This window comes from Condylostylus longicornis, unplaced genomic scaffold, assembly GCF_029603195.1.
Source record: "Condylostylus longicornis isolate FDR11 unplaced genomic scaffold, ASM2960319v2 ptg000010l, whole genome shotgun sequence".
NCBI lineage: Eukaryota > Metazoa > Arthropoda > Insecta > Diptera > Dolichopodidae > Condylostylus > Condylostylus longicornis.
In genome coordinates, this window is record NW_026577979.1 from 20842967 (window position 1) to 20869934 (window position 26968).

The 26968-nt window shown below is 29.2% G+C and overlaps 3 protein-coding genes across 5 annotated transcripts; 1 reads left to right on the forward strand and 2 right to left on the reverse strand.

Moving 5' to 3' along the window:
• Window positions 1-8622: 8622 nt before the first annotated feature.
• Window positions 8623-18382, reverse strand: LOC129618877 (leucine-rich repeat-containing protein 24-like). Its single transcript, XM_055533904.1, has 4 exons — window positions 18255-18382; window positions 10663-12296; window positions 9963-10475; window positions 8623-8975 (listed from the first exon to the last, which is right to left on the reverse strand). The coding sequence occupies exons 1-3, from the start codon at window positions 18280-18282 to the stop codon at window positions 10176-10178; spliced, it is 1962 nt and encodes a 653-aa protein (XP_055389879.1). The 5' UTR covers window positions 18283-18382; the 3' UTR covers window positions 8623-8975; window positions 9963-10175.
• A 2624-nt stretch (window positions 18383-21006) lies between these two features.
• Window positions 21007-22575, forward strand: LOC129619018 (putative nuclease HARBI1). 2 transcript variants are annotated; one of them, XM_055534076.1, is made up of 5 exons: window positions 21007-21355; window positions 21412-21850; window positions 21910-21935; window positions 21993-22054; window positions 22114-22575. In XM_055534076.1, exons 1-5 carry the CDS (start codon window positions 21222-21224, stop codon window positions 22491-22493), a joined length of 1041 nt encoding a protein of 346 aa, XP_055390051.1. In that variant the 5' UTR covers window positions 21007-21221; the 3' UTR covers window positions 22494-22575. The 2 variants fall into 2 exon arrangements, with proteins under 2 accessions (XP_055390051.1, XP_055390050.1); XM_055534075.1 differs by having other exon boundaries at window positions 21910-22054; window positions 22114-22567.
• On the reverse strand, window positions 22523-23716 carry LOC129619019 (uncharacterized). 2 transcript variants are annotated; one of them, XM_055534077.1, is made up of 3 exons: window positions 23570-23716; window positions 23258-23453; window positions 22523-23204 (listed from the first exon to the last, which is right to left on the reverse strand). In XM_055534077.1, the coding sequence occupies exons 1-3, from the start codon at window positions 23584-23586 to the stop codon at window positions 22656-22658; spliced, it is 762 nt and encodes a 253-aa protein (XP_055390052.1). In that variant the 5' UTR covers window positions 23587-23716; the 3' UTR covers window positions 22523-22655. The 2 variants fall into 2 exon arrangements, with proteins under 2 accessions (XP_055390052.1, XP_055390053.1); XM_055534078.1 differs by having other exon boundaries at window positions 23258-23445; window positions 23570-23679.
• Between the last annotated feature and the right edge of the window lie 3252 nt (window positions 23717-26968).

Below are 26968 nucleotides of genomic sequence, written 5' to 3' on the forward strand. Positions count from 1 at the left end.
ATCAAATTTTATATATAAGATTTATGTAGGAAAATTTATTCCTCATAAAACATATACTCTCAAACTTTTCAACTTTTCATTGTTTGCTGCTATCTAATGCACATAAATATAATTAATGCCCAAAACAAAATCGTTAAATAGCATATTTTTCGTATACATTTAGTAATACAGCCATTTCGTACGGTATGAAGAGTTCCAATATACATGTACAAAAAAATATTTATTATATAAAACATTATTTTTATAATACTATGAAAATTTCAATATACATACACAATGACATACATATACTGTAATAACGTACGTAATTGCAAGGGTATTTACTTACACCTGCAACTGTCTGAACGTACAACATTATAAAACTCCAATATGTCCTTATATTTTACATTAACCATAGATACATATATACCTATGTACAAACACATATTGTATACAATGAGATAAAAAAGCTATTTTATTATTCCTTTATTTATGAACGTATACAGCAGTTAGATTTAGGAGAATTACTCATATATATATCCAATACCTCGGTATTTTTAGGCCTGCAACAACAAACAATGTTTTAGGTCAAAAGAGGTAATTTTTTCATATTAAAACTTATTTCAACCTAGGAAAGATATCATACTCGTATATTTAATACAAAAAATTGCTAAAAATTTTAATGCCAAGTAACTTATGGAAATCGGCACAAATCTAGTTAGAAAATTGGCGAATTTCAATCCTGATGTCTGAGTTTTATTTCCTTTTTCAAACAAAATCTTGTACTAAATTTAAATTTCACCAGTGCACTCTAATATCTTTCAGCCAAACTGATTTACCTAAAAGTTTATTTCTGAATTTATATTGAGCCAAATTGCTTAACTTTTGAACCTAGTTCAGACTAGCCAACTTCGCATTCATCATTAAGGACCAAATTTACTGATTTCCTTAGTTATCTTAAAATAGTTACCCAAATTTCTTGAAATAATTAATGCGATTTCTTGAATTTAAGACATGTATTATCTTTGTTTGCAAAGCAACATTACTTTGTTTAGGTCTTTCGCTTAATACGTTCACTCCACTATATGAAGACTACATCGCTTTTGTTAACATACTAAATAAATTTGATTCAAAATCTTTTTAATATAAATAATTAAAAATTAAACTTAAATTTTTATAACTTCGCTTTGTCATGCCCCAAATACATCCAAAATTACTTAACTTAACCACTTCCTTGTTATGCAATAGCCAATAGCCTATAGCAACTGAAAATCAGCATTATTTTTTTTTACTTACGCTTACCCAAGATTTAAAAAATATGGCTTGCTATTCACTATAGACTAGGAAGAAATCCAAATTTGTTCTAAACAAAAGCTTCAGAAATGGTTAACGAAAACAAAAATTCATAAAACATCGGCTTTTTTAAATAATCGCTGGCCTTTAATGAACTGAGGCATTGGTATATCTTTAAAATATTACACAAGAACAAAATAAAAACAAAATAAATAAATAAATAAATATAAATACACTAATATGTTCGAATCAAAATGTGTACAAACACAATAAAACATAGAATATTACAGTAACAATGGAAACAACAATAAAAACTGAAAAAACAGCAATAAAAATAAAGAATTACAAAAATAACAAAGACAAAATAAAAAAATAAAAACCGTCATTGAAAAAAAATTCGCAGTAAAAGATATTCGTGACTTCATAAAAAAAAATTAGGAAAAAAAAACACTACAACCAGGTGGATTGAAGCTTCCGTAAGGATCTTATATATATAAGGATATTTTAGACGGTTTTTTTAACTTACCAGAATGCCATAATGTTAGCTACTAAATCAAGTAATAACGTTAAAATTTTTCTGATTTCCTCTTTTTCTTTTCTCTTTTTCCTTTTATTTTTTTGTTATTTTAATGTTATTTCGCATTTTTATTTATGTTTAAGCTACATCTAATAGAATTCAATTCAAATTTATTTACTTACTCCGACATAAAACTCACTAATGTTTTGAAAAGAAATTGAAAATATAGAAATGAAAACAAAAGGGCGAGCTTCATAATATTGAGAGAACACAAAGAAATGAAATTCTCTTTTTCATCGCTTGTACAAAAATTTTTAAGATGACTTTTACTACACACTCTAACATTGAAATTGGAATAGAATATAATAATAACGGTATTAAATCACAATATACCTATGTATTATTTGGGTTTGTATCAATACATATATCTATATGTATACCCATTAAAATAATATAGATATATGAAAAATATTGAGTATCTGACTTTATGTTTTAGAAATTCAATTAGGTATAACGTGTAGAATGAATTAAAATGCCAACACTACCTATGCCTACATTAACATCATTTTGGTAAATATTGTTAATCTCCAATAATTTAAATTTTTCTATTAGGAAATTTCATTTTCCTAAGAACAAAAAGAAAAATTTATATGTAGGCTCCAGGGCATAAAAAATAATTTGTTTAATATAGAAATTCAAGCGCGTGCAATTTCTTAAGAGAAATTCTTTAATTTATTTATAACACGCGAATCTCACTACACGATTTTGATAAAAAAAAAAAAATATATTTTACTTTTTTCTAAATTATTGATTTTCTATGTTAAAATATTTTTAATTTTGGTCCAATATTGCAGGCTTTTCAATTTTACAAATTTTAAATTGAATTCATTAAGGTATACAAAATACAAAACCAAAAACTAAAGCTTTTTTCCTCATTGGTAAAAAAAGAAAGCAACGAATTAAGTGTGTCAAAAAAATTGCTTTACATTTACCGCAGCTCTCAATTGAATAATGCATAAAAGATTTTTTTTTAAAACAGGTGTCAAGTTTATTTATTTTTTTTCCAGTAGGAAAAAAAATTCGAATCAAATCTATGGTTTCGAAAGTAGCACATTCGAACAAGTGAAAATACTAATTTTTCAAAAAAAATTAACCGTGTTCTTAAACTGGTCTTCTTGCTATACAGAATGTATTTATCTTACAATAAGAAAATATTGCATATTTTTAGGGGTAAGCAAAATTAAAAGAAGTGAAGCCTCTTTAAAAGGCGTGAAATAATATAAAAATAAACCATTTATAATTTTCTACGATCTTAGGTGTCTACAAATTACTATTTAAAAGAATAACGACTTGAAATTTTAAAAATATTCGCTATTTTGTTGTAGTAAATGGTCTAAAAGTGGCATTTTTAGGATTTTGATAAATACCATAACTCTTTAAAAGAGTTTCACGAAAAAAAAAAATTGTGAACACAAAATTCGTCTTAAGTGATATAAGACGAGTTTTCTTTTTCAATTTTGTTTGAACTTTTCTAAAAACGGGCTGTAAAAAATTAGAATAAAATAAAAAACTGATATTATTTTTTGTAGCCCTTCAAGTTTCGGAATTCTTTCAGTTTTTTTGGCAGCATTTCAATTTGAATTTTTTTATGTCGAAGCGAAAACAATTTTCACAAATTTATACTCAAAAAAAAAATTTTTAGAATAATTTATGGAATTGAACCGGAAACCTTTTAAATACTTTAAGAAGTATCAAAATCTTAATGAATGTTCTATTTGTCACGAGTAAGAAACATGCTTCAAATTTTATTTGATTGTTCTCGTAAATCATCTTTTCCAAAAATCAATTCAATTGATAAAAAGAGATTTGAAAAATTTTAGTTAATTGATAAAAAACTTAAATGATTAGCAAAAAAACTTTTAAATATTATTAGTCAATATTCTCTTCACATTAAAACCCGATATCGTTAAGCACTTAAATCTATAAAATTTATTAAATTTTTGATTTCATTACGCTACGTGAATATTCTTTAAAATTTATATTATTCATTTAAATTTATTTTAATAATTTAATTTTTAAATTTTTCAACTTTTTTTCGCGTGATGTTCTTTAATATGTGCATAAAATATTCTGATAATGTACATACAGTAATTTAAAAAATTTGGTTGCCAAAATGCATATTGCTGACGGATCTATTTCGTATAAATTTGGACGACTGACACACAATTTTTATATAAACTACCATATGCAAAAAATGTTTTACATTTACAACAAGCTTCTCTTTAACAGGATACACCCCTTTTAATCTTGTGAACTAAACATAGTCATACTGTAGATTGTAGATTTTAGCTTATTGAAAAAAGACATGAGCGAGAATTGACCCGCCCTCCGATCACCAAAGCTAACCTTGACTTATAGTGATCAGCCCTCTCATATCCCACTTACACTAACCCGGCCCCAAGTAAATACCTGAAGTTATACCTCAGGGAGTTGGACGCGAGCTCCGCATCACTGAAAAAGGCCCGACCAAACCATCTGCTCCTCCTACAGGCTTGAGCAGCACAGTCACACAATATATGTATGGCAGTTTCTTCAAGAGTATAGAATGTTCTTCAACAGTATGGCAGTATAGAAGTAGTATTTTACCGGACAACACCTAGTGAAAAAGCCAGTAATGGCAAGAACCCAGTTTCGATTCATCCCAAACAGCTCTGAGGAAAACTTCTTTAAGCAGGATGGAATGAACAGCTTGGCATAATTAAATATATTAGTAACCTCCCAGCAAAGATCGATTTCTCCTCAAGCAGCATAGGACCCGCTTAAATTTTTCAAGTGTAAGCATGATTTGCCAATTAGTAGCTCATTAGTATTGAAAAATATCTAAATTTAATTTCGAAAATACTGTATCGAATATATTAAACTAAACAAAAAATTATTTTATGAAATTATAAAAATTAAGTGAACGAAAGTTATATTTTTTAACCATCAGTCAAAGCAGGGCTATTTTTTCGTACTTAATATATAAAGACTTTTCACTGGAATTATAAAATTACACAGTAATTTTATTTTATATTTCATTTCAGTATAAAGGCTTTACATTTACGAGTACACTAAAAGAGAAAACAAGTTTTGAAAAATACAATGAGTGTCAAGGAAGCACATTTCTTTTAAAAATTTATAATACAAAGAGCATATAGAATGGAAACCTTACAACTACATATTTCATAAAATAGAAATATTTATAAATTTAAAACAATAAAACGCTTAACATATTTGAAGTAAATTGAAGAGAATTTTTAAAATCTAACCTTTTAATAAGAAACTAAAACATAATTTAAACAAAATAAACCACAACAGGCTAAAGAAACTTATGATTTTTTAACTTTTCATATATAACAGCACTTAATTATCATAAGAATGATTACATGCACAGAAAGGGCATTATTTCCTATAATTCTGGGAGCTTACCTTCAACTATATCTGAGATGGTTTATTCCAAAATCAGAACGCTACCTTCTATATACAAATTTGAGGTCTCAACGATAGACGTTATCCGCTAAAGAAAATTTGGACGATTGAATTAATAAAACAAACTACTATTAAGTTTCTTTCCGTTTTTATGAAAAACTGCTTAAAAAATGGAATACGGTTTGCAATTGAATGAAAGCATCAATTATTTAAATGTTCAATTTTTTAAATTTATCTCGCATAAAACTTTAAATTCGAGAAAATTTTTAAGATTTATGAGTTTTAACTCTTATGTATCCTACATGAATATCGTGTATACATATTTTTCGTGGAAACCATTATTTATGATGAAAAATATCAAATTTATAATAAACTTTTATTTTGTTTTATTTTTTGTTTAAATTACACTTGCACTTGCACATACCTTTTTCATAGCCTTAATGCAAAAAAAACATGAATTTAGGTCAACCTTTAAATTAAATTTTTAAAGTGAAGAAGCAAAAAGTCAGTACATAAATAATAAATTTCTCATAACACAATGAATTTATGACATAATTTTTACATTCTGTTGCTGGCCCTCAATGGTTTGGAAAAATGAATTGACCGCTAATGATCGTTTGATTTAACGAAATCACAACTATATAATAAGCAAGATATTTAAAATATTATGCACAATTTTTAAAATCGTTTTTACTAAAACTTTTTAGCTATCACAGATTTATTCTGTTTTTACAAAAAAAATAATTAATAGAAAGTAATGAAATAAGCTTACCATTTTAAAAACCAATTTGACTCAAAAGGTGGAAAGCATTTTTCAATTTTCTTTCGATCTCTTGTTAGAACTTTTCATTAGCTTACCTGTAATTTTGCCTTCTTCTTATAGTAAATTTTCGGAAGAATTAAAAATTCAGTGCGTAGGGTTATTTTTTGGAATAAGAAAATCCTATGAGAAAATTATGTCTTATCCACAGAAATTCCCAGACCTTTTACTTTGTCAGGATATATCAAATATGATGATCTGGCTAATGATTCAAAAACGCTAAAAAATAACTGCTATAAGTTGTACAACTTTTGTCTAAATACATTTTTTGGGAGTGAGCTTTATCCAAATACTCCACATTATTGTCATTGCAGCAAATACCCAATTGATTTCCGTAATTTTTAAATAAATACATGTTTATAATTTAAAATTCCTCTCTTAGCTTATTTTATACATTTTCAAATGCATTACAGCATATTGTTAAAAAAGTTGACCTAACACAGTTCATTAATTTGGTATTCAATGTCAAATTTTTTACCCACACCACTTCTTTTTCGAAAAGAAAACTCCGAAATTGCTACCGAAAACCGGCTAAAATATCAAAAGATGCGACTTCATGCTGCGACTTCAACGATGTTGTATGATTTACAAGTATAATTCTAAAAGAACATTTCGATTGATTCTCCGATTATGTATCTCCGACCGTATTGTGTAAACAATAGGTAGGTTATGTGATGGCAACAAATTTTGCATATCGAGTTTTCGGTGGGAACGTACTTCTCCATAGTAGGGAAGTGTAAATAAACTATTGTTAGCAACCTGTCGGTCTGTCGGTCTGTGTGTGCACGCGTGTATCTCAAGTTCGGCTGAACCGATTTTAATGAAATTTTATATGTAAGTTTATTTCCGCCATGGCATTCCGGATTGATCAACTTTTGGTATATATCAGGCCTCGGAAACTGCACTTTTTAGCGGGCCTGTTTTACATTTTTCAACATTTTGAAGAAAATATTCAACCGATTTACTTGAAATTTTATATATAAGCTCAGCTCGACCGTCCGCGAAAATCCCTATGTTTTGGAAGAAATCAGGCATCGGCAACTAGACGTTTACTACGGGCCAAATATACATTTTTATGTATATAAAGAGAAATAATCAACCGATTTCATTGAAATTTAATATATAAATTCCTCGTATTAAAACAATGAACATATAAATTTTTTGGAAAGATCAGGGCTCGAAAACTGATTTGCGGGCCGATTTTACATTTTTGAACATTTTGAAGAAAATATTCAACCGATTTACTTGAAATTTTATATATGAGCTTTGCTCGACCGTCCGCGAAAATTGCTAACTTTTGGAAGAAATCAGGCATCAGCAACTGGACGTTTACTACGGGCCAAATATACATTTTTGTGTATATAGAAATAATCAACCGATTTCATTGAAATTTAATATTTAAATTCCTCGTACTAAAATAATGAACATGTAAATTTTTTGGAAAGATCAGACATCGGCAACTAAACGTTTACTACGGGCCAAATATACATTTTTAAGTATATAAAGAGAAATAATCAACCGATTTCATTGAAATTTAATATATGAATTCCTCGTATTAAAACAATGAACATATAAATTTTTTGGAAAGATCAAGGCTCGAAAACTGATTTGCGGGCCGATTTTACATTTTTCACCATATCCACAGAACAAATTGATGGAATTTCTTGAAATTTGATATTTGAGTTCTGGTTGTTACCGAAAATAACTGGCGAGCATTTCAGGGAATTCGGGTAGCACAAAGCGAAACTCTACTAAGAGCCAAATTTACATTTTTCTAAGTATGTTAACTATAAGCTTACTAATGTCCTAAAAATTGGAAAGAAGTATTTAACAGACATTTTTATAATATTCTGTAACACTTTCATTTAACTAGACAATACACAATGCGGTCGGTTAAGAGCTGACCACATCAGATTTTTTATATTGAAACTTTAAAAACTGTATGGAATATGTACGCAATTAAGATATAATTTTGTGGCATACATGTCCGAAAATTACTTGTCCGATTCAACCAATTTCAAATTTTTGGAGAATTTTTTTTATTATTAGTTTGTTTTTTTATGTTTAAGCTAACAATCTATTTATCATTAATATTTCATCTATTTGATCATCTATATAATCACAAATATTGACAAATTATTTTTCATCATGATGAATTTCCTGACCTGTTAATAAAAAATTCAAATCTGATGTGGTCAGCACATTATGGTGAACCTGATAACGGTTAAAAAATCTAATGAGGTCAGAATGGTAAAAATGAAGGCGTTGAATGTTTAGTAAAAATGAACCGTTACGAATCTATTTTTCAGAATTTATGCAACACTACATCATGTCAATTAAAATCAGCAATCAATATCAATCAAATCATTAAATCAGGGAAACTGTACTTAAGAGACCTATGAAATTAAAAAAATATATAAATTATTTAATTTAAGAAAACATCATTGAAGCAAAAGTGTAAACTAAGGTGTAAATAATTTATTTTTAATCGCTTTTATTTTAATATCAATACAATTATTAAAAATTTGACATCTGTATGAAAGATTTCAAATAAAACTTTGTATATGTTTCTAATTAGAATAAAACACACTGTAAAATTATAATAAATGTTACTAACTTTATACACAATATTCGTGAAACTTAATGTGAATAACATTCCGAGTATTTAATTATAATAAACTCCTTACTTCAGATGATTTTATTCTTGATGAATTTTTCCCGATATATTATATATCTTAAGGTATATGTACATCACTATGACTTGCGTGGTAACAGCGCCCATTATGACAGCTTTCATTTTCTGACTTTGAGCGTCAATATAACAACAACAATAATTACTGAACATTATGTACATGGTAAATGGATTCTTTGAATCATAAATCATAAATGAATTCTTGGCTAGAAAAAAAGAAAATTAAAATTTAGAGTTAATGTTGGTTCTGTAAATTACTAATATTTCTTTAATTTTAAGTTTAATTTAATTAACGTTTCTCTAGGTATGGATTTTTTTAATTTTGGATAAGGAACAAAGAATTTTCAGTCAAAATCCACTGTTTTTAATCTACTTGTGCCTTAATTTCTATCGCATTGTATACAATAATAAATTATATGATGGCACTAAATTTTGCATCCCAAGTTTTCGGCGACAATGTATTTCTCCATGACACGGAAGCGTAAATAAACTATTTTTTTATTCATGAAAATTTATATCAGAGTTTACTTTGGTTATGTAATGATTTAGTCATCTTTTGAGATATGGCAGGTCTCATGAACTAGATCTTTTCTATGGATAGAGTTTACATTCTTGATCATATTTAAGAGAGCATTAAACCAATTAACTTTATACATAAGCTTCGTCTTATGTCAACAAGTAGACATTCACTAGGGGCCGAATTTAAATCTTTGCGCATATAAAGAGAAAATATAATAAACCGATTTCCTCAAAATTTAGTATTTGAACTCAGAGTGTTAAAAGAGTTAGCTTGTATTTTTCTTGGAAATATCAGCGCTCGGAAACTGAACTTTCATTTGAAGTCAAGTGTACATTTTAGATTTTTTATAGGAACTGATTAGTGCAATGTTTTAAAATTTAATATTTGAGTTCTGCTTGTTACCTGCGCTAGCTGACGAAGTTTTCAATTAACTCGGATGGCATAAAGTGAATCTCTACTAATGATCAAATTAACGTTTCTCTAGGTATGTTAACTAAAAGCTTACTAACCTCCTTAAAATTTTAAATAAGTGAAAATAACCTTTTTCATAATCTTGTGGAACATTTTCGCTAAACTAGACAATATTTTGCAGCGACATCAGATTTTTTTATTTGATGGAGAGCAAGTTAGAGTTTTTTTGTATAATGAAATAAATTATAAGCTTAAAAATTACCTGTCATTATAAGTTTTTTTAAAAATAGATCTCCATGATCAGTACAAGTTTTCGTTTTCAGCTTTTAAGAAAATTCTGGGTGTGTTCTTTTCAAAAATTTTTTTTTGATATGTTGTCTTATAATATTATTTATTTAATAATTTCTATGACTTCTATTTATTACCTAGCTGTTGGTAACATATTATTTACCACTGGGACAATTTCATTATTCTGCTATAAATTTGAGTTTCTTTCTGAAGAATCAATTTTTGCATTTCTAGATAGTGTTACGGAAGTGGAAACGTTCGTTGCTTTTTGTTGAACCGGTAAATTATCGTCAACACGTTGTGGTAAATTTATTAAATCTGGATACATATTTGGATCCGTATTGTCTAAGACATCCTGTTTAACAGATACTGATATAAATATATTACCATAACCAGGGTTGGCTGTTGTTAGTGCTGCATTTGTACAAAATTCTGGCGGTGGAGGAAAAACGTCGACATTTCGTGGATATTCTTCTACCATATTGTGCTGTAAGTTTTTTTAAAGAAGAAGAAATAATAAATAACTAAGTTAGTAAATAATGTTTTTTGTACTTAAAACAAAGAGTTAATTTTGCAAAGAAGTTTTTTTTTAGTTCATCTTCACAGAAATAATTTTGCATGAAAACTAAAAAAAAGAAAGTGAACTGCTAAAGTTATGTAAATCTACTACTCACATTATGTACAAGTGTTCCAATAACAGCACCACTTCGATTTGGAATATTTACATTCATATTACTTGGGATAACATTGAGCATATTTGAGTTTAAATTATATCCTCCAGGATCAACAGAGTTAACTTTACCTAAAGCTAGTGGCGACAAATGCCCATGTAATTTTTTGTTTGAATTTAAATCTCTAATATTATCATTTAGGCGTGTATTTCGAGCGCTTCCGTTATAATGATTACTCAAGTTACCAGTATGATTTTCGACAGTTATTTCAACTGGTTCAAAACCAATTACTGATTCTGCTTGAATAATTGATGGTGTATTATTATCAATACCAATACTGTCTCCCCGATCATTAGTTGTTACACTTAAATCTAAAAGTTGTTTTTGTTGATCAATAAAACTAACACTGCCCTTGATATTAGTGTTAGGTTGTTGGTGATTTCGTGTTTGCCTTTTACAGAGGCAAACAACAAATGACAGTAAAATTAATAAAAATATTGTACCAAAAATTCCCATTATAAGACCAAAGTACCAAAAAGTTTGAGGAGTCTTAACAAGAACATGTTGTACAATTTCTGTTAAATATAAACTAATGTTTTGGCTAGAAGTTCCGATTATATTTTGTGCTGAGCATGTATAAGTACCACCATCTAGACTGGTTACATTAAATATTGTTAAATTACTCCAAAATTTATTATTAGACAATATTAATTGGTTAGTGGCAGTATTATCATTGTTGACAGCTTTCCCATTAAACTCCCATGCTACTTCTGGTAATGGATCACCGTTTACTAAGCAACTAAAAGTTGTATTCGTTCCTGTATCGATGTATCGCACATCATAATTTCTAAATATTTCCACTTTTGGTTGACAACCAAAATATTTGCCGTCAATATTTTCCCAATGTTTCGATTTATGTGGATATGGTCCCTCACATGTTAAACTAATGCTATTTAAATTACTCCTTATGTACCAGTTTCGAAAATTACGTAAATTACAATTACACTGCCAAGGATTTTCATCTAAAGTTAAAGTTTTCAGATTATTCATATGTTTGAATACCCGTTCAGATAAATTTTCAAGTAAGTTATTCTTCAAATACAATGACTCAAGCAGTTTTAAATTTGCAAACGACAAAGGATCAATTTGATTTATTAAACAATCATTTAAATCTAAAGTCCTCAATTGTGGCAATATTGGAAATTGATATGCAACTAATTTTTTTATTGGATTACCACTTAAATATAGTATTCTTAATCGGTCATTGCCAGTAAAAGTTTCTTTTTCCAACATTTCGATTTTATTGTCACTTAAGTCTACTTCAACTAAAATTTTTAAATCTTTAAATGCTTCTCGGTGAATATATTGTATGTTGGATTTTTTGAGGTATATTCGCTGCAAATTTAAAAGCTCTAATTTGATGAATTCTTCACAGCTTAAGTACGCTATTTGATTATCACTAAGATCTAAAACCTGTATTTCGGTGCTAAGTGGTGTAGGTATTGAAGTAAATTCCATTGAGTTACATATTGCAGATTTTTTGCCATTAGCCCATTTGCATGTACAGTTTGAAGGACAATTAACTGACCAATCATCACCAAAAGTTGAAAAGGGCAGTATAATCAGGAATGAAAATGCTGGAACAAAAAATTTATATTATAAACAGTTTATCATATTGAAATATCATTAAACCAGTACTAATGAATATTCGAAATGGGTTTTAAAGTTATCACGCCGTTTGCAATGTTAAGAAATAAACGTCGCGATTATAGACATACATGTAAATGTTGTTTTTGATAGAGTTAAGTTCTATGCCGATTTAGTTATGTCCGTTCGTCTATCTATCCGAACATCTGTCAAAATACCTCATAAACCTCAAAAACGAGTTTGGGAAATCGAAAACGAGTTGACTTTCAGATCTATATATTGATCTGGTTTCGTCTATACTCCTCCGTTTCCATTTTATGGACACGGTAAAATCATCTTAAATTTATATTTCTCAATTCTGCACAATGCAAAATATTCGAATCCATGAGCAATTTTTTTCAAAAACTTAACATTTTTTTGAATATTTTGAATTTTTAGATATTTTTTTAATTATATTAAAATGGCCTATAATCCTATGCAATTTAAAGATGTTATTCCTTTGGCAAAGCTGTGACATTTTACTTTCTTAAGTCAACACAAGATAAAATTCACTTGTAAAAACTTTTAAAATATACCACTAGTCCAAAAGGTAAGTCATCTTAAGTCTACCTAAGATGTCTACCTAAGAAGGCACTTAAAATATTTTTTCTACGTTATAGTTCATATAGTATGTGAATTTAGGGTCATATTTCAGAAATTCTTAGAAATTTATTTATATTTATTGTGATAGCATTGATTAACAATATTTTATTAGATAATATTATATAAAATTTATTGCAGTTTAATATTTAAACAAGTAAAAACGTTTCAGTCGGTATGAACCGATTGAATTATACCCTGCACCTTTCATTGTTGTATAGCAATTACTCAAACCTGTGAAACCATTCTATAGAAACTTCACGGATATGTCTGACCTATAACTGAACACACAACTACCAAGTTTCATGAATCTGACTTTATTTTTTTTTCAAATATTTAAAATTAGCTTTTGGAGTTGTATGGCAGGTACCCAAACCTGCCAAGCAATTCCACTAAAACTTCGCTAATATATCTGATCTATAATTGGACACACAACTGCCAAGTTTCATGAATCTAACTTTATTACTTTTCCAAATATTTAAAATAAGCTTATGGACTTGTATGGGAGCCACTCAAACCTGTCAAGCAATTTCACCAAAACTTCAGAAATATCTTTGACCTATAATTGGACACACAACTGCCAAGTTTTATGAATCTGGCTTTATTATTTTTCCAAATATTTAAAATTAGCTTTTGGAGTTGTATGGCAGGTACCCGAACCTGCCAAGCAATTCCACTAAAACTTCGCAAATATATCTGATCTATAATTGGACACACAACTGCCAAGTTTCATGAATTTGACTTTATTATTTTTCCAAATATTTAAAATTAGCTTTTGGAGTTGTATGGCAGGTACCCGAACCTGTCAAGCAATTCCACTAAAACTGCACAGGTATATCTGATCTATAATTGGACACACAACTGCCAAGTTTCATGAATCTAACTTCGTTATTTTTCCAAATATTTAAAATAAGCTTTTGGACTTGTATGGGAGCCACTCGAACCTGTCAAGCAATTTCACCAAAACTTCAGAAATATCTTTGACCTATAATTGGACACACGACTGCCAAGTTTCATGAATCTGACTTTATTATTTTGCCGATTATAAAAAATTTGCTTTTGGAGTTGTATGGCAGCCACCCGAACCGGTGCAGCTATCTCATTAGAATTTTTAGAGCATATGTAGAATATAATTGGACACATGTATACAAAATTTTATATTTGTACCTTTATTAGTTTTTGAAATAATTAAAATAAACTCTTTGAGTTGTATGGCAGCTATCCGAACCCGTTGTCCGAATTGGTCCAATAACAATAGGGTTCGTCCTTGGCACAAAAGAAGCAACTTGTGAAAGTTTGGTGTCGATTGCATTATTCGTTTTTGAGTTATCGTGCGATCGGACGGACGGACGGACGGAAATAATTTTTAACTCAGATATTAACTTAAAAATTAACGATTCTCAAAAATTCTTCAAATATAAAGATAGAATTAGTTTATTATACCCGTAGATGCAATTAAAAAAATATAACATTCGAAAACAATTGTTGAAATTCATTCATTTTAAACGTAATTTGAAAATTAATAAAGATATTTACATACAACAGGATAATAAAATTTAATACTCGTACAATAGTTTCTTGATTTAAGATTAACACAATTAAGTTGGTATATATAAAAATATTTGAAGAAAGAAGAACGAAAGGAGTGAAAATTTTGTGTGGAAGCAAGTTAAATGTTGTAGGTACAATGAGGAATTTGGTCTCATTTATTATAAAAATACCTTATTATACACTGAAGATGGAAAAAAGGCTTCAACACAAGAAAATAAAAGTAACTTCTTAGATTTGTTGTGGTTACGCCACTGATAAAATGTTGAAGCACTGGTATAAATCTTAAAAACTATTTAAAATTTCCTATATGTAGGTCAATCATAAAGTTGATTGACATTTTCAATATACTCACCACACCGGTTTTTATACCCTGCACTTCGTGAAGGGTATATTAACTTTGGTATGGAGTTTGTAACTACTTGAAGGAGTCATCTGCGGTATGGACATATATATATATTCTTGCTCAGCGTAAAATTCTGCGTCGATTTAGACATGTCCGTCTGCCCGTCCGTCCGTCCGTCCGTCGATCGCGCGATAACTCAAAAACGAATAATGGTATCGACACCAAACTTTCACAAGTTTTTTTCTTTTGTGTCAAGGACGAGCCCTATTGTTATTGGACTAATTCGGACAACGGATTCGGGTAGCTGCCATACAACTCAAAGAGTTTATTTTAAATATTTCAAAAACTAATAAAGCTATAAATATAAAATTTTGTATACATGTGTCCAATTATATTCTACACATGCTCTAAAAATTATAATGGGATAGCTGCACCGGTTCGGGTGGCTGCCATACAATTCCAACAGCAAATTTTTTATATTCGGAAAAATAATAAAGTCAGATTCATGAAATTTTGCAGTCATGTGTCCAATTATAGGTCAAATATATTTCTGAAGTTTTAGAGGAATTGATTGACAGGTTCGGGTACCTGCCATACAACTCCAGAAGCTAATTTTAAATATTTTCAAAAATAATAAAGTCAGATTCATGAAACTTTGCAGTTGTGTGTCGAGTTATAGGCCAGATATATTTCTGAAGTTTTAGTGGAATTGCTTGACAGGTTCAAGTAGCTCCCATACAAGTCTAAAAGCTTATTTTAAATATTTGGAAAAATAATAAAGTCAGATTCATGAGCTTTGGCAGTCGTGTGTCCAATTATAGGTCAGACATATTTCTGAAGTTTTGATGGAATTGCTTGACAAGTTCGGGTACCTGCCATACAACTCCAAAAGCTTATTTTAAATATTTGGAAAAATAATAAAGTCAGATTCATGAGCTTTGACAGTCGTGTGTCCAATTATAGGTCAGACATATTTCTGAAGTTTTGATAGAATTGCTTGACAGGTTCGGGTACTTGCCATACAACTTCAAAAGCTTATTTTAAATATTTGGAAAAATAATATAGTCAGATTCATGAAACTTTGGCGGTTGTGTGTCGAGTTATAGGTCAGATATATTTCTGAAGTTTTGGTTGAATTGCTCTTCAGCTACGAGTAGCTCCCATACAAGTCCAAAAGTTTAAATATTTGGAAAAATAAAGTCAGATTCATGAAACTTGGCAGTTGTGTGTCCAGTTATAAATCAGACATATCCGTGAAATTTCTATAGAATGGTTTCACAGGTTGGAGTAATTGCTATACAACAACGAAAGGTGCAGGGTATAATTCAATCGGTTTATACCGACTGAAACGTTTTTACTTGTTTTAATTGTAATTAGAAGAATTTTAAGCCATGCTTGTTCTTCTTTTCCGGAACGTCATCGCGCTTACACATACATTTAAGATTAAATAAATAAGTGAAAAAAAAAAATAAGAAAAGAAAGAAACATAAAAATTTTTAATCTAAATCAAGTGGATTAATAAAAATAAAAAAAGGTTAAATTTAAAATAAAATCTACACGAAATTAAATTAAGTATAAAATAAATAGTATTAAGAAAAATTTCAATTTACAAAATTCTAAATAAAAAAATTTCGTGAAAATTCGTTAGAATTGCTCTACCTGGGAAACCCTTGAGATTTCGCACCTAGTCCAGAACAAAAGTTTTATCCATTTTCGCCCCTCTAATCAATGGTGTATGATGTTGTACACCTTTCTGCATCACCCTGTATATAAAATTTCTGCTTTTAGCTTTTATCTTCAAGAGTGTAGAAATTCTGCAAACATTTCCACGGACGGACAGACGGACGGACGGACAGGCGGACAGTCGGAAGGACGAATGGAGTGAAACTAACAAGCCCTTTTTTTCAAACATTTTTTGGAAAAGTGCTAAAAAAGTATACTTTTGGTCATAATAAAAGTGTGGTGCTATCACCACACCTTTATTATCACGCATGTCTTTTCGATTTAAGGTTCAAGAAATTGGCATTTACAATTTAATACCACCTTCACAGCTTAGTACTTCAATTACCTTAACAACCATCAATTTACTTTTAGAAAGAACTTGATCAAATGCTAAATTGCAAGAAGCGAAAGGTGGTTTGATTGAAATTAACCAGTATTTACTTGAACCTATTCTAGACAGAAATATGGACGTTTTGGTATGGTGAAATGAAAAGATAAATTCATACCCAAACTTGTTTCAATTAGCAAGAAGGAGATTGTACTAGCAACATCTGTGTCTTACGAAGGAATATTTTCCAAAGCTGGTCAAACATTAGCAAATCGACAAATCCAGCCATCAAATCCAAAAAATGGAGCAGTTCCTTTTTTTGAGCAGCAATATATACATAGTGCTTCATAAAAATTAATTAATTTTTAAGTGACCACTTATTTTTGCCGACCGCATTGCATACAATAGGTTAAGTAAGTAATACAATAGTTAGATGATGGGAAAAAAATTTTGCATATGGAATTCTCGGTGGAAACGCACTTCTTCATAGTAGGGAAGCGTAAATAAACTATTTTTAGAGAGATATCGGTCTGTCGGTTGGTCGGTCTGTCTGTGTGCGCACGTGTGTATCTCAAGATCGGCTGAACCGATTTTGATTAAATTTTATATATGAATTTATTTTAGCTATGGCACGGATTAATCAACTTCTGGGATATATCAAACCTCGGAAGCTAGACGTTGTTGCGAACCAATTTTACATTTTTGCGTATATAAAGAGAAATAGTCAACCAATTTCCTTAAAATTTAAATTTGAGATGTTGAAAAAATGAACCTATAAACCGAAAAGATCAGAACCTCCAATTTTACATTTTTATCATATCTATGGGACAGATTCATGGAATTTTTGAAATTTGATATTATAGTTTTGGTTGTTACCCAAACTAACTGATTTTAGGGGTTTCGTGGGTCGAAACTTTTCAGGAAATTTTCAGAGCCGGCACAAACCCGAAATCCTACAAAGAGTCAAATTTCAAAATATTTTCAAAATATGTTAAGCAAAAGTTTACTAACGTGCTTAAAATTGTAAAGAAGTGTTTAAAACGCATTTTCATAATCTGCTGTTCACTTTCAAAAAACTAGAAAATATAATATAGCGGTCAGTTATAAGCTAACCATATCAGATTTTTGTTATAAATTTAACGATTTTTTTTAATTTTCTGTTACATATTTAAAAGCGTACACTTTTATGTGTTTTCTATTAGAAGAACAATTTTTTAATTTTATTTTATCTATTTAAAAATATACGCAATCGAAATTTTTAACTTTCTAGGGTCATACACGCGACAAGATCAACTCCATCTATTTTCGTTTTAATTTAAAGAAGACTATTTGGTTTTAATTTTCCAACTTTGTTTTATTACTTACCTATGAAAGTGCTTACAATTCTCCTCATAATGAAGTCATATACTGCACAATTGACATGAAATCAGTTCAATTTAATAAAGATAAAACATAGGTGTACGACTTTAATGCAGCGTTCTATTCCGTATTCAGCTGAAAAAAGAATGAAAAGAGAAAGAAAAACTTTCTCATTAATAAATTCTTTATAATTAATATTTAAATATTTCAGTATTTACCGTTACCGTTTAATAACTGTAGTATTTGCGAAACTAACTAAATATTAAACTTTTATCAAATATAATTGTGTATTTAGATATACGTAGTGTAGTGACCTCCAATTTCGCGAGGATTGGCAGAAGGCTACATTATTTACGGACAAAAGAATGAGACGGGTTGTTCGTACCTTCCTGCTCTTCAAGGCGCCGGGAGTAAATGGATTTCGACAGCACTCCTGCAGCAAATTATGCTTTCTTATTGACAATATTTAGAAGCAGCTTGGCTTTCGGGTACATCCCAGGATCCTGACGGGTGGCTCGCGGGGCTCCCTAATGTAAGAAGAGGAATGGTGCCCAAGTCTTTCAGACTGACATCATTTTTATTGAAGACGAGAAGATAGTCCGGATAGTTTTATCTAGACTGTTGTGTTTTTAAGGATGTTTCTGCTAATGCGAAATCCTTTCACGAAAACCGAATTACATAGTGACACCTCAGGTTATTCAGTATGATCACACCCCTTGAGGTGAAACGCTGATAGATCAAAAAAGGATACAAGAACGGATGCATTTGGGTCAAATTTTCAGCGAAAAAATTATTTTTTAAATAACTTTTTAAACCAGTGCTTTTAAAATTTCTGAATAACATTGAACTATATACATATAAAGCAACATCATTCCATTCCAATTATTTTAGAATTAGATTGCTTGTCAAGGTTGTGTTGAAGAAAGCTACCGAACCAAGGTAGGAAATCTCTTTCTTGTAGGTTTTTCTCAACCGATAGCGTCTCTAGTGTTGGACAATAACCCACCAATATTCAAAGACCACATGTATTCGAAATAGATTCGCAAGAAGAGGAAAAAAAGGCAAAAAGTTAATTTTATGCTTCTTTCGTTTCCGTTTAGGCACTATATCGCGTATCATTTATATATCTTTTAGCTCTGGGATAAGTATGAAACGAAATTCGCAAATGAACAGTCCTACTTGTATCTTACTTTCATAAATTTCACAAATCTAAATATTTAAAATTTTCTTTAAAAATATTACTGCAAAATATATATATGCGAAATTCTTCATGATGTTGCCTGATTTCCATAATTTGAAAAAAAAATGTATAAATAACAAAAAAAATAATTCACTTCTTCTTGCTTGATTGTCAAAGGATTTATCATATGGAAATAAAAGTTCACACATTTGAATAATTTGATTGTTAAGAATGCATTTAAATGTGAAAAACGATTCGTAATGTGTGAATTTCCTTTTGGTTTTTTTCACAATAATGTTCCTACTGTGTTTTTTTCACCTTCATATTCAAAATAGAAACCAAAACGAATAAAATAATTTACATAATTTATTTTAACTTTCATATGTACATATAAAATTGAAAAATGTTAATTCCTCCCTCCATCCTTTTAATTTTAAAACGCACATATGATTGGGCTTTTTCAGTATTTTGTATATTTAGTCAATATGAAAAAAATCAAAAGTAACTTGCAAATTAGGAAATATCACTTGAACCGTACATTCAAATTAAGCAAATTTTAAATTAAAGTTAGAACACTATACAGGTGGAAGAAAAACTTATTAGAATGAAAAGGAACTTTTTACAAAGAATAACTTATTTTTCATTTTAAATTTCTACTATTCAGGAAATTTAGTTATGCATACATATATATTCAATTTGATGGTTATAAATTGCAATATTTTGTATTCCAAACATGTTCTTATGTACTCTGTCATCATCAGGCAACTGATGACTGAAACTTTAAACATAGGATTTAATTAATTTCACAATAGAAATTATGCTAATAAGTGTAAAGAAGTATTAAGTCAACCACAGAACTAGAGAAAAAACTAAGCCATGAGTTTTTTCTTCATTTACCGGTCGTTTTTCACTAATATTCCTTATAAGAAAATTCCCTTTTCATCAAATATTTTATTATTTCGCTCCTTATATCAAAGAATATCACAACTTATTAATTTTATTGAACGTCTTTAACCAGTTCTAATCACTTTTATAAATTTAAAGTGTGTTTGTGCTCTGATAATTTCATTCCGTTTGTAAAATCATCTTAATAATTATCTTTTAAAATCAATAATTACCTTGAAAAAAAAATCTTTTATTTTTGACCCAATGAAATCAGTGATTGATATTTTTCTGAAGTTTATTCATTTTTTATTAAGAAAATTAAAATAAAAAAAAAAACAATAATAAAATAGAAAAAAAAACAAAAATTCCGAAAAAAATCGTCTCATATAATATACATACGAGTAGAAGTAAGTTACGCAAAAAATAAAAATATTCAAAAATACACAAGCACACATAATTAATATTGTTTAATATGAATAAGATCAACACTCATGCGTACACATATAATTTATTATCTCATAAAGCAAGATTTTTATTTTGCTGAGATTGCTCCCTATCAACACTCGCTCGTACACATATAATTATATTACAGCAAAATTTTTATTATGCGTGATCGTCCTGGCTCTCGTACACATTATATTTTTAAATTGTTTCATACATATATGCAAAATTTTGAGCCTTATTCTAGTTGTCGCGTCACTTACGTGACATTTGTCGTTGTCGCTGTCACGTCACTTGAAATGTGGTATTCTAGTTGTCGAGTGACGTGACTGCGAGAAATAAACGAAAATGAAACGTTTCAAGTGAAATTGATACATTTTAAAAAGAAATTTTGGCGAGTAAAGTTCAAACTAAAAAAAAAAATTCGGTGTATATATTTATTTTTTTAAATAAGAGGGAAATAAAAAATGTCGTCATTTGCATTATGGTTTACGGATTCATCAGATTCCGAGAGTGATGAAATCGAAAAAAAACAACAATTAAGGATCAAAAGATTTAAGATTAGGGACAACTCTAATCCATTGGATTTGCCAAATGGAGTGTAAGATAATAATTTTTTCAAATACATTAGTTACAAACATTTTATTTTATTCACAGATTTATAAGCTATTACAGACTTTCAAAGGAGGCCTTTCTATATTTACTAAATATATTTGAGGGAAAAACAAGTACCCCTAAAAGGTGTTTTGGAGTCTCACCTATAATTAAATTAGGAGCTGTTTTACGCTTCCTATCTGAGGGCAGCTATCAAAAAGGTGTTGCTAACGATTTATATACAGGTTTAGCGCAGCCTACGTTCTCTAAAATATTAAAAGAAGTTTTAGCAACTTTAGAAGCTGAAATTTGCAGCAGTTTGATAAAGTTTCCAGAAGAGAATGAAAGAAATGAGATTAAATTAGCATTCTACGAAAAATTTGGGTTTCCTGGAGTGATCGGCTGTGTAGACGGAACACACGTTAGAATTATAACTCCGTCAAAAAATCATCAGCATTTATATTATAACCGGAAGGGTTATCATAGCTTAAACGTTATGTTGGTACGTATAACATTGCTTGTTAAATATTTGTAAATATTTTAATATAATGTGACTTAAAGGTTTGCGATCATAAAATGCGCATCAGGTATGTTGATGCTAATAATCCGGGATCATCTCATGATTCTTTTATTTGGAATTACAGCAGGTTAAATGCAATACTTTCAAGAGAAAATATCAACGGTACACGAAATACCTGGATTTTAGGTAAAAATTTGATTTTTTTTACTTTTATGTTAATTTCATAAACAAAAATTGTTTTTTAGGGGACGCAGGGTACCCACTTAAACCATACTTGATCACGCCGTTCAGAACATATATAAACAGAGGTGACAGCAGTCAAAAAGGAAGATTTAATGAGCTTCATTCCAAGGTACGAAATATAATTGAGAGAACTAATGGAGTTCTCAAAAATACATTCCGCTGCCTGTTGAACGCTCGGGAGCTTCATTATACACCAGAGAAAGCCACACAAATTGTGAACGTGTGCTGTGCTTTGCACAACTTAAAAATCAAATATAACGTGCAAGATGAACCTGTGGAAATAGAAGATGAAAATGATGAAAACGATGAAGATTTAGAGCAGGATGAAGAAGATGCCTCTTTAATAAGAACAAATATTATGAACTCCATTTTTAATTTATAAATAAAGTTTTTATTAGCAGTAACATAAATACATAGTATTATTAAATTATTAACATAACAGACTTTTTTTTGTACTTGCATTTGTTAACTTAATTAATATCACTTATAGTGAATACATTTACTTTAAAGTTTATCACACATATTATTGTCACAGCATTAAAAATCACATTTTAGAAATTTGCAAGGAAATAGCTTGTTTTTTTAATTCCATAATTTCCATTTTTAATTCTATGGCAGCCTCCTTTTTCGCTTGCATGCGTTCATATATTTTCAGCTTTTTTTCCATTGCATCAGACATTCTTTTAGCATATTTATTTATTTGAACCATTGAATCACATATTTTACTTAACATTTCGGTTTGTGAAACCAATAAATCTTCTTTATAGGATTCTTGGCGGCGTCTTTTTGAAGTTGATGGTTGTTGAGTACTTGTTGACTGTTGTTGTTGGTCTTGTTCTTGTTCTTCAACTTCATGTATATTTACTGGCGTATCTATTAAATTCCTTTCTTTGGGAGCAAAATTTGAGTTTTCGTCAATGCCAAACACTACGGCGTCATGTGGAACTGTTTTCTGTAAAGACAGTAAATTGATGATTCCTTCATCCATGGCAGTTAGTTGCGCTAATTTAAATAAACCACCGCCAGTTGAATTTAATTCCTTTTTGTTGTGCGCCAGTTTTTTTTTTAACTTCAATTTGTAGTCACACCAAACCTGAAATTTACATAAATTAATTAAATTTTAAATGAAACTTAAGTTAAAATTACCTTCTGCCATCCTGTAGTACTTCTAATGGGCGGACCCAAGCTATTAAGCTTTTCTGTTAGCTGGTTCCATTTTGCATCAAACTCGCATTTGCTTATGCAGCTATTCTCAGCAAATTTAAGGCCTTTCGCAATAAAGGCGTTCTCCGTCATAAAATTCCCCAATTCTTCAAATTGCTTCCTTGTTGTTACTTTTACGCTAAAAATAAAAATTAAATAATATATTATATGGTTTAATTTATGTATTAAATTACAAAATTTATTATTTTTTATATTTTTATTATATTTTTATTAAATTGTTTTGTTTAAACTTACATTTTTGGTGTATCCATCTCGCTTGTCACTTGTTAAATACATTTCGACAAAAAACGTCGTTTCACTACGACATTTGTCGCTCTACAACGACAACTGGAATATACCTGAAACACATTTTCCCGCTATTCCACGACACGTGTCACTGTAATCGCCATTTAGAATACCAAATTCAAGTCGTGACGACAATTGTCGCTCTACTTCGACAACTAGAATAAGGCTCTTTATTTATGCTTAGTTGTCGCCCACTCACCAAACAAACAAACACATTATTATAATGTATTACTTTTTCTATTGCATTAGTAAACAACAAGAACAAAAAAGAAAAACAAAAATTAAGAATGAGAATAGAAAGAAATTAGAATAAAGTTGGGTCAAACCAATGGTTTGTATTGTAGCACTTTTCCCTTCAACAAGTGAAAATACTGCTTTTAAAAATAGTCTATGTATATCCACCACACTATTAAAATTTATTTTCATTTATAAACGAAACTATTTCTAGGATTGCATATATTTAGGATGAACCATTTATGCAGTCTTTAAAATAAAGCAAAAATTAATATAAACAGGGGTTAACATAATGCTCGATTTTAAGGGTTAATTGTGTGAGTTAAGAAAAATAATTATATTTTTTAGTGTCATGGAATTTACCGTTAACTTTTTGCGTTTATAGAAATTTGAAAAAGCTTGCGGTTTCAAAAATATAAGGTGTCAAAAATGCAAATTTTACAAATTTCAAGAGGCCATAACTTGAGAGGGGGTGGAGATAGAAAAAAATTTTCTTCTAACGAAATGAACTACTTGTTAATGTCTAAAAGCTCTTAAAATTTCAAGCTTCTACAGGCTGGGGTCTAGAAGAAAAACGACATCAAAAATTTGGAAAAAAAGGACTGCAGATAACGGTAAATTTGGACGGCCATTTTGTTTTTCTAAAGTTTAGCTATAGTATACCGCGGTAGGGGAAGCAAGCCACTGCCTTTCTGCGTTTGAAAAATTTCAAAAATGCTTATGGTTTCATTGCAATAAATAGTTAAAATAGGCCATTTTTAGTGCTTTAGGGGGGTATAACTTCTATAGGGGGGGGAGATAGGTAAAAATTTTGTTCTACGAAAATAAGTATCTAGTAAAGATCTATGTACGTATTAAATTTCAGCTTTCGATCTTTAAGAATGTAGAAGTTTTGTAAACAGACACACGGACGGACGGACGGACGGACGGACGGACGGACGGACGGACGGACGGACGGACGGACGGACGGACGGACAGAGTGAAACTAATAAGCACTTTTTTTCAAAAAATTTTTGGAAAAGTGCTAAAAAGAGAATGAGAGCAATATTCTTAAATTAATGTCTTTATATCTAACAACTTGTTAGTAACAAGTCCCAATATTAAATTTTTTTTACGAAATTTTTTTTACGAATTTGTATTGAATTGAAAAAATGTTGTTTTATAATCAAGCGAATGTTAAGAATTTTTATGTTGAATTGATGTAGTGTAAGTCATCCAAAAAATAAGAGTAAAATAAAATGGCGCATAATTTGTTTCACACATTTATCTCAAAAATTAAAACAGTTAAGCAGCACGACATTCTGAAATTTCAAAACCACAAGCCTATAAATACCAGTAAATGCATTTATTTTAATGAAATCTAAAAAATATGATGAACAGTATAAAAGCTTGTACCAATGTACATAAAAAGCTTAGTTTTCAAGTCACAAATTTTAGAACGAAACTTTGATTTTCTTTAAATTTTTGAATGCAAGTCGAAACTTTTTTTATACGCTGCTTCATTTCTCAGGTGATTTGTGAAATAGAATGCCAAATTTTATTCGTAAATTTAAAATTACGAATAAAAATAAAAATAAATTTTTACTTTTTTTCATATTCAAATAAGCTGTGAAAAAGTTCATTTGATATAATTTTCATAGAACCTTTTACAATAAGTTTCACTTACGTCAAAAAGTAAATTTTTTTGGTTGTTAAAATCAAAAATCAAGTTTAAATGATTGAAATAAATCTGATCATAACTTCATAAAAATACATACAGTTAAATAAACTACCTTGTTTTGAATTTATAAAACAAAAAATTGAAAGTTTAGTTCCAGACTTTAATTCTATAATTAGTTCTGCAGTCAGCATAATAAGGTTACAAGGAAGTGCTTTATGATGCACAATGTGCAATGCCTATTAAATTTTGTTCACAGCAATAAAATAGGTGAAACGGTTAAAGGGGGGGCGCACTTTTTAGGAACGCGCCTGCATATAATAAACGAAAATTAACTTCTGACTTTTATATTCAAAAATCAATTTTAAATTTGACATGATGTACCAAAAAAAAATATTTACATATAATAATATATTACTCGTATATATTACAATATATGAATACATATTGATATTATAGAAATTGCCGCAGTCAAAAGTTTCAAACAAAATGGAAATTTCGTAACACCCACTCAAAACACACAATTCACATAATTACAGTTCGTAAAAGTACAAATTGTTTTGCATTTTCTTTTTCATATTTTCTTTCAATTTTTTTTCAATATCACCTAAACTTAAAGACTTTGGCATTCAACTTCTTACTATACAAATTAAAATTTAAAAAATATAAAAAAAAAATTGTAACAACAATGTGAAAATATCAACACATCTCCTTCGAATTCTTAGTCGGTTTACAGGAAAACTTGGAATTCTAAAAAAATTATTCCACGTTTCTAATATAAATATAAAAATATGTTTGTATGTTTCACTATAGTCAATCTATTTTTACATATTTCTTATTACATCTAGTTTACACATATTTTCACTGAAATCAATTTCTTTGTGAAAAGCGTCGGTTTTTTCTAAGCAAAATAAATAAATGTTGTGTTAGAAATTTCAATGCAATTACAATTTTTATCGCGTAAGAGAAAAATAAATTAGAAAACTAATGTTTCACTTGGAAAAAATTTTAATTTAAATAATGAATAATTTTATTAAAATTATATTAGAAAATTCTAACTTCGTATTAGGTCTAAGTCAATGTAAAAGTTGCCGTAAATGATTCTTTGAAATTTAGGAATAGCTAGACAAGAAAAGCAAAAACCCTTTCAAGAAAATAAAAAGGAATATTTTATATTGCAGGGGTTTGTGCATGTAGAAAATTTAAAAATCTTTAGGCGCAGTTAATGATCGAATTAATAACATACATATATGGCTTAGTAAAAAAAATTTGTCAAAAAAACTTCTTTTATTTTGCAATTGTTAATTCAGAACGTTTAATATTTTATAACCATTTAAGATTGTTTCCTACTAGTGACTAAAACTTTTCAAAATACCGAAATTATCAACCGAAACAGGTCGTACTAATGTTAATGAATTAAAAATGGAAAATTCCGAATAAAAAAAGTAAGTAAAATC

Bases quoted from the DNA above. Each gene is read 5' to 3' on its own strand.
- LOC129619019 (XM_055534077.1), bottom strand. The intron at 23,205-23,257 runs GTAATTTTAACT...TGTAAATTTCAG, and splicing joins GTACTACAGGATGGCAGAAG to GTTTGGTGTGACTACAAATT.
- LOC129619018 (XM_055534075.1), top strand. From the start codon at position 21,222: ATGTCGTCATTTGCATTATGGTTTACGGATTCATCAGATTCCGAGAGT. The intron at 21,356-21,411 runs GTAAGATAATAA...TTTTATTCACAG, and splicing joins TTGGATTTGCCAAATGGAGT to ATTTATAAGCTATTACAGAC. The intron at 21,851-21,909 runs GTACGTATAACA...TGTGACTTAAAG, and splicing joins ATAGCTTAAACGTTATGTTG to GTTTGCGATCATAAAATGCG.
- LOC129618877 (XM_055533904.1), bottom strand. From the start codon at position 18,282: ATGAGGAGAATTGTAAGCACTTTCATAG. The intron at 12,297-18,254 runs GTAAGTAATAAA...TTTTTGTTCCAG, and splicing joins AATTGTAAGCACTTTCATAG to CATTTTCATTCCTGATTATA. The intron at 10,476-10,662 runs GTGAGTAGTAGA...AAAAACTTACAG, and splicing joins TTGGAACACTTGTACATAAT to CACAATATGGTAGAAGAATA.